We start from the raw sequence: 6,529 nt of genomic DNA, 5'->3' as shown, positions 1-6,529 counted from the left end.
AATGTAATTTCATCCATCTTCTGCTGAGGTTCCAAATTTTATAAAAATCATTTTTTTTTTTCGCAATCCAAACGAGTGTTAGAGTTGCCACATATTAGCCAACTAACCCTTTGAGAGATAAAAATATTCCTGCTCAGAACGTTTCCCCCTTATCTGCAAAGCTCTAAATACTGTGAGTATTCAAATATGCAGCAGCAGCACTGTACATCCAGAAATAATTCTGGCTTCTGGGGCAGCTTGTCAGAGTGATTCTGAAGTGAAGTAGTGATGGATGTGGTGGTGGTGGTTGATATAGATTGGAGCACCACTTAGGCTTGCCCTTGCCTCGCCTCTAACAAGCTCTCTGTACAGAGGGAGGTGGATAGTTCACATAGACTGAGCTGACCACAGTGAAACTACATACAGTGCAAAAGAAGCCCAAGGGCATCTGCTCACATTCTGAAAAAGGTCCCAGAAAAAGCCGAAATCTATTAGTGAAATGGCAGAAGACAAAACTCACAATTACAGCTTCATCTGTTACCATGAACTGATGCCCTTCACACAAACCACTGATCCTTTCTCGGGCTCAGGTCAGATCTGTGTCAGATCCATCATCATCCAACCCCACCTCAAAGGACAAATCTGATCCCAGAGCCTCCCCGCCAGCACACAGCTACATCTGCACAAAACCAAGAACATTCATTTTGACGGGCCTCGAATGAAAGCACTGGATGTAACTGAGGGCTACGCTTCTGTAGGGAAAACTCCAAAAATACATCTGTGAGGCTGCTGTTGGTGCTTGACGACACAGAGAGTGAAAAAAAAATGCCAGAGTGAGTGAGATGATCTTGGAATACATCCATGCAGCCTTTCAGAGGGAAAGTTGTGGTGCAGATGTTTATGGATTTGTAGAGGAGGGAAACGGTGATTGGCCTCTGGCAGCGGAATCCTCCTCAAGGCACATGGATGGATCACATGACAGCTTTCTTGGCCTAAACAGCTGCTGTCTCCATCTGCACCATCTCTGACCTGCTGCTGTTCTCCTCCTCTGTCCCATAGTGTGTCACTACACTGACTGTGCACAATATAATGCACTTCTGGATCAAGCCTGGGAATCAATTGAACTGATTTAGGCTGTTGTCGGGCTATGTAATGCCACAACAGAGCAGGATGCTGCTAAAGTGTTTTGGGTTTTTTTTATCTGTAGCTGTGCAGATTCAGCTCATGTGTCCTTGCTGCTCAGAGGACAAATGAGAGAGGTGGGCCTGTCCTGGTGATGCCTGCTCACAGGGAAGAGTCACTTCTGTGTGTGTCCTCTCTAAAGGTCAACACGTTTTTTTTTTTTACTGTGCTGTCTTCCTGTCATACAAATGTGAAAACACTCCAGTTTGAAGGGTGCACCACAGGGAACATGGCATCTTCTGGGGTGTATATGGAGCAGGTGCTTTTAAGAAAAACCCCAAAAATGAGTGAGAATAAAACATCTTCATAGAACATTTTATTTTCTCTTTTTGACCCGCACCTTTTTAATACATAGACTGATCTCTCCCTTAAGGACTGTATCCCTCATTGTTTTAATCAGCTGTAATTCACATCTGTACTGCCCTCTAGTGGCCGAAGGCAATACTACAAACATGTGTGATTTGATAAGTTTGGTTTATTGGTTTATTATAGATCCCCATTACTATTCTTCCTGGGGTCCACATTTACAAAATTAAAAACACAAATCCAAAGCTCTGTTTTTGTTGTTGTTTTTGCTCATTTCTATCCAGCACTGAAGCTACAATAAATCCCCCAGTGATCACTAGTGTAGCGACCACAGTCCAGCTTCTCCAGCCCCACCAAGGCCATGCGCTCAGGAACCAAATGTGGGACTCCCTCCTTGGTGGCAGGGCGGAGGTAGATACGGTCAAAGCGAAAACGGCATACAAACTCAATAGACTTGTTGGTGTTGGCTTTGGTGTCCCATGTGTAGCGACAGTGCTCCCTTTTGCCCAGATGCTCCCACACACAGACATTGGGAGGCAGGCCCATTTTGGCCACCTGAGAAGAGGTCCAAAGCAAACATTTACTGTGGAGTTAAACATTTTCTTAACTGGCTTCACCTAATGGGAAACACTGGACAAACCTCAGTGTCTCTCAGGTTTGTGTCCCCTCCAAACAGGACTGTGACGTCCTCTGGAGCCTCTCTCATCCTCTGCATCACCACTCGCAGCTGTTTCATCCGCTCCTCCGCGTTGGCCTTACAGCTCTCCAGGTGGGACGTCATGAGACACAGCTTCTGGCCCCTGAAATTCACCTGATTGCAACAAAGATGCATCAAGAGATGCATCATGTGCAGGTAAGCTTATACACGTAGCACACTGTAAGATGGTGCTGTACACACCTGAGCCACAAGCAGATTCCTCATCATGCGAGTGGAGGGGTAAGTTACAATCTCACTCTCCACAAATTTGACTCGTGACTTTTTTAGCATCATCCCAGTGAAGTAAGCCTCTTCACCACCTGGAGGATGGATATTTTTAACCACGCTGAGGGCCCCCAAGAGCACCAAACGTCCATGATCAAATGTATATTTTATAGTTTATATTTTAGCAAATTACTCATTATGGTAATGATAGTGAGGTGGTGGTGGTATGAAATTTTGCTTAAGGCTCCATAAAGGCTTGGGCCCTGGCCCCAGTCTACACAAAAGCTGTATATGTACAAAGACACTTATGTGATAACAATCATCACTATGGATCAATGTTATGTGTGACACTGAAACAAAAGCAGAATCCAGCCCTGAATATCCTGCTACTGTCTGTACCTTCTATGAGTAAATAGCCGACAGCTCGTTTCTTCAGATACCGCACGTATGGAGGGATGAGCTCCTGCAGGAACACCACGTCAGGAGTATATCTGTGTAAAAAAGGGGGAACCACTTATATATATATATATATGCCCAGATGCCAGATGCTCCCACACACACACATATATATATATATATATATATATATATATATATATATATATATATATATATATATATATATATATATATATATATATACACACACTGCCTACCTTCCTTCCATAATGACTCAGAGAGGCTGTTAGATATGTGTGCACTCATGACCTATTTCTTAGCGGTGCCCTCTTTGTTTACATTTGTAGGAAGGGCCTAAAGTAAATCAACCGCACCGGCATCATGATTGAGGGACATTACAAAAACACAGCGCAGAGCGTGACACCTTCACTCCTTACAGTCATCCAGACTCACATCAGTCCGGCAGTACTGTCCCTCTCAGCCCGCAGCATCCAGCTGGCTGTCGGTTTGTTGACGTGGCTCAAACACTTGCATTGCTTAAAGATCGTGTATTCACGTAAGAGCTCTAACTCCTCTGATCATTTACCCTCCTATACTGTACGTGCACAAAGGCACAAACAGACGCAAGCGATTAGGAGGAAGTAAGTGGGTCATCGGCGTTATAAAAGAGTCATTACGCAGAGTCATGTTGAGGGAACGATGGATCGATCGTGACAGACGTGTCGGACAGCCCTGAACTTGGTACCTCCCAAGCCAAAACCCGTGGTAACCCCTGCTCTAAATCAAACAGTTACAGATGATTCCTGGGGGAAAAAAGAACATATACGCATTCTTACGACACTAAGTAGGAGCAGAGGCCCCTTGAACGCTCCGCGAGCTCCTCTGTGTCCAGTCCGTCCACGTTCCAGGAGATCATGGACAGTTTGCTTTCATCTTCCCCCGCAGGTTTCCGTACAGTAGAAGCACTGTCCTCAGTAAAATCGATGCTGAAAACACATACAGAGAACTCGTTTGTTGAACTTTAGCGAGTTTAAACTAACACATAGGGCTAATTTGCCCACTGTAGGCTTACCAGGCTCCAGGAGGGGTTTCCTCAGCCTTTTGGCCCGTAGTTTTGGGGCTGGAGCCTCCCTCTGGAAAACGTTCTTTAAACACTCTCTCCATGTCCGCCTCAAACAACGAGTCACGGGGAAGTTATAGCAGGGTGTTTATATCAGAGGTGTGGTTAAATGTGATGACTCTGACAAAAAATGTAAAAACACTTGTAACTCGAATGGGTCTTTAAGGCTTTTATTTTGAATACCCCCGTGCTTGTCACTTCATGGAATTGTTTGGGGGTTTTTATTTTGAAAATCAGTGTGTGTCTGTGGCAGTTTTGTATGTTTTTTTTGTCGTGTGTATGTATATTTTTATTTGACTACCCCTCCAAACCTTGTGTTCATATTCCTCGGTATTGTTTCAGGATCAATAACTTTCAAACAGTAAAATTAATTTCAAAACAATACAGACTTTTTTTCTTTTATTGGTTTTAACATGAAGCAGAGACACAAGAGAGAGGTAAAAGTAAACCTACTAAAATCAGGGCATATCATCAACAGGCAACCAACCACACATGAGGTCAGAATTGCTTCTGTCACTCAGAAAGTCTTGCTGTGATCTGATCACCTCTGCACTGTGTAAAAAAACACAAATCCAAAGCTCTGTTTCTTGTTGTTTTGCTCATTTCTATCCAGCACTGAAGCTACAATAAATCCCCCAGTGATCACTAGTGTAGCGACCACAGTCCAGCTTCTCCAGCCCCACCAGGGCCATGTGATCAGGTACCAAATGTGGGACTCCCTCCTTGGTGGCTGGGCGGAGGTAGATACGGTCGAAGCGGCAACGGCTTACAAAGGGAACAGTCTTGTTGGTGTTGGCTTTTGTGTCCCATGTGTAGCGACAGTGCTCCTGCTTGCCCAGACGCTCCCACACATCACAGACATTGGGAGGCAGGCCCACTTTGGCCACCTGAGAGGAGGTCCAAAGCAAACATTTACTGTGGAGTTAAACATTTTCTTAACTGGCTTCACCTAATGGGAAACACTGGACACACCTCAGGGTCTCTCAGGTTTGTGTCCCCTCCAAACAGGACTGTGACGTCCTCTGGAGCCTCTCTCATCCTCTGCATCACCACTCGCAGCTGTTTCATCCGCTCCTCCGCGTGGCCCTTACAGCTCTCCAGGTGGGACGTCATGAGACACAGCTTCTGGCCCCTGAAATTCACCTGATTGCAACAAAGGGAGTTGCATCATGTACAGGTAAGCTTATACACGTAGCACACTGTAAGATGGTGCTGTACAGACCTGAGCCACAAGCAGATTCCTCATCATTTGAGTGGTGGGGTAAGTTACAATCTCACTCTCCGCAAACTTGACCCGTGACTTTTTTAGCATCATCCCAGTGAAGTAAGCCTCTTCACCACCTGGAGGATGGAGATTTTTAACCACAGCTAACATCTTTCGTCATACAAGCCCCAGTGTATACATAAAGCTGTATAAGTACGAAGACACGTATGTGACAACAATCATCACTATGGATTTGATTTATTATAAATATTCTGCTACTGTCTGTACCTTCTATGATTAAATAGCTGACAGCTCGTTTCTTCAGATACTGCACATATGGAGGGATAAGCTCCTGCAGGAACACCACGTCAGGAGTATATCTGTATATTAAAAAAGGGACTCATATATATGTATATATTGCCTGCCTTTGTTACATATAATAACTTAGGGAGGCTGCGATATGTGCAGCCTGCTCTAAATTAAATAACAGATGATTCTTTAAAAAAAAAAAAAACACATTCTTACAACACTAGGTAGGAACAGAGGCCTCTTGCACGCTCTGCGAGGTTGTCTGTATCCAGTCCATCCACATTCCAGGAGATCAGAGACAGTTTGCTGTCATCTTCCTCTGAGGGTTTCTGTACAGTAGAAGGACTGTCCTTAGTCAAATCGATGCTGAAAACATGTACAGAGAATTATTTAGTTAAACTTTAACAGGTTTAAACATAAGGACACAAGGCTACTTTCCCCACTAAGCTTACCAGGTTCCAGGAGGTTTTTCCTCAGCCTTATGCCTCTTAGTTTTGGGGCTGGAGTCTTCCTCTGGAAAATCTTCTTCAAAGACTCTCTCCATATCTGCCTCAAAGAACGAGTTCAAAGCTCTCTGACAGAAAAAAACGATATGTAAACAATTAGCACATTTTGCCATAAAGGCTAATGTAGTCTGTGGGAAATAAGATACAGATGTGAACTGGAATTCTGGGAACCAGCGGCAGCCTTCAGGCTCTAATTACAAGAGTAATGTTAAAACTGAGGAGCCCCAGGTATTGTAGCTACTGTACCTCCATCTCCCAGTCATTTTCAGCCAGGTAGCACTGGGCCGCGGCGCTGTCGGTTCCCGCAATCGCAGCAAACTCTTCGCAAAGACGAGTTCTGCTTTCTTCTACATTGGAAACCGTCGGTTTGTCAGAGTTGGATGTAGACGCCATATTGTAGCCACTGTAGTTTGACGGAATCTCTCCCACAAACACATACAAGCATTTAGTTAAAAGTAAAACATTAGTCTGCAGTCTTATGTTTATCTCAGGTGCACCAGAGAAATGCTTCCGGGTAAACTTGATACCCCAACTCAGGATCCGGGTGGTAGGCTAGTTTTGTATACCTGCAGTGAAATGCACCCCCCATCGCGGGAACGCAA

The 6,529-nt window shown here is 44.5% G+C and overlaps 1 protein-coding gene across 2 annotated transcripts; it reads right to left on the bottom strand.

Moving 5' to 3' along the window:
* Nucleotides 1-1,460: 1,460 nt before the first annotated feature.
* On the bottom strand, nucleotides 1,461-6,433 carry tdp2b (tyrosyl-DNA phosphodiesterase 2b). 2 transcript variants are annotated; one of them, XM_028400712.1, is made up of 7 exons: nucleotides 6,174-6,433; nucleotides 5,874-5,995; nucleotides 5,638-5,787; nucleotides 2,789-2,880; nucleotides 2,366-2,484; nucleotides 2,108-2,278; nucleotides 1,461-2,022 (listed from the first exon to the last, which is right to left on the bottom strand). In XM_028400712.1, exons 1-7 carry the CDS (start codon nucleotides 6,318-6,320, stop codon nucleotides 1,744-1,746), a joined length of 1,080 nt encoding a protein of 359 aa, XP_028256513.1. In that variant the 5' UTR covers nucleotides 6,321-6,433; the 3' UTR covers nucleotides 1,461-1,743. The 2 variants fall into 2 exon arrangements, with proteins under 2 accessions (XP_028256513.1, XP_028256512.1); XM_028400711.1 differs by lacking the exons at nucleotides 1,461-2,022; nucleotides 2,108-2,278; nucleotides 2,366-2,484; nucleotides 2,789-2,880 and adding exons at nucleotides 4,276-4,795; nucleotides 4,881-5,051; nucleotides 5,131-5,249; nucleotides 5,401-5,492.
* Between the last annotated feature and the right edge of the window lie 96 nt (nucleotides 6,434-6,529).

This window comes from Parambassis ranga, chromosome 2 (genome assembly GCF_900634625.1).
Source record: "Parambassis ranga chromosome 2, fParRan2.1, whole genome shotgun sequence".
Classification (NCBI taxonomy): Eukaryota; Metazoa; Chordata; class Actinopteri; family Ambassidae; genus Parambassis; species Parambassis ranga.
This window is presented reverse-complemented; position numbering and strand designations above follow the sequence as displayed.

What these genes read in the sequence shown, in the direction of transcription:
- tdp2b (XM_028400711.1), bottom strand. Translation starts at nt 6,320, where the DNA reads ATGGCGTCTACATCCAACTCTGACAAACCGACGGTTTCCAATGTAGAA. An exon ending in GAAAAACCTCCTGGAACCTG is followed by an intron (nt 5,788 to 5,873) that starts GTAAGCTTAGTG and finishes ACATGTTTTCAG; the next exon opens with CATCGATTTGACTAAGGACA. An exon ending in GGAATCTGCTTGTGGCTCAG is followed by an intron (nt 5,052 to 5,130) that starts GTCTGTACAGCA and finishes TGTTGCAATCAG; the next exon opens with GTGAATTTCAGGGGCCAGAA.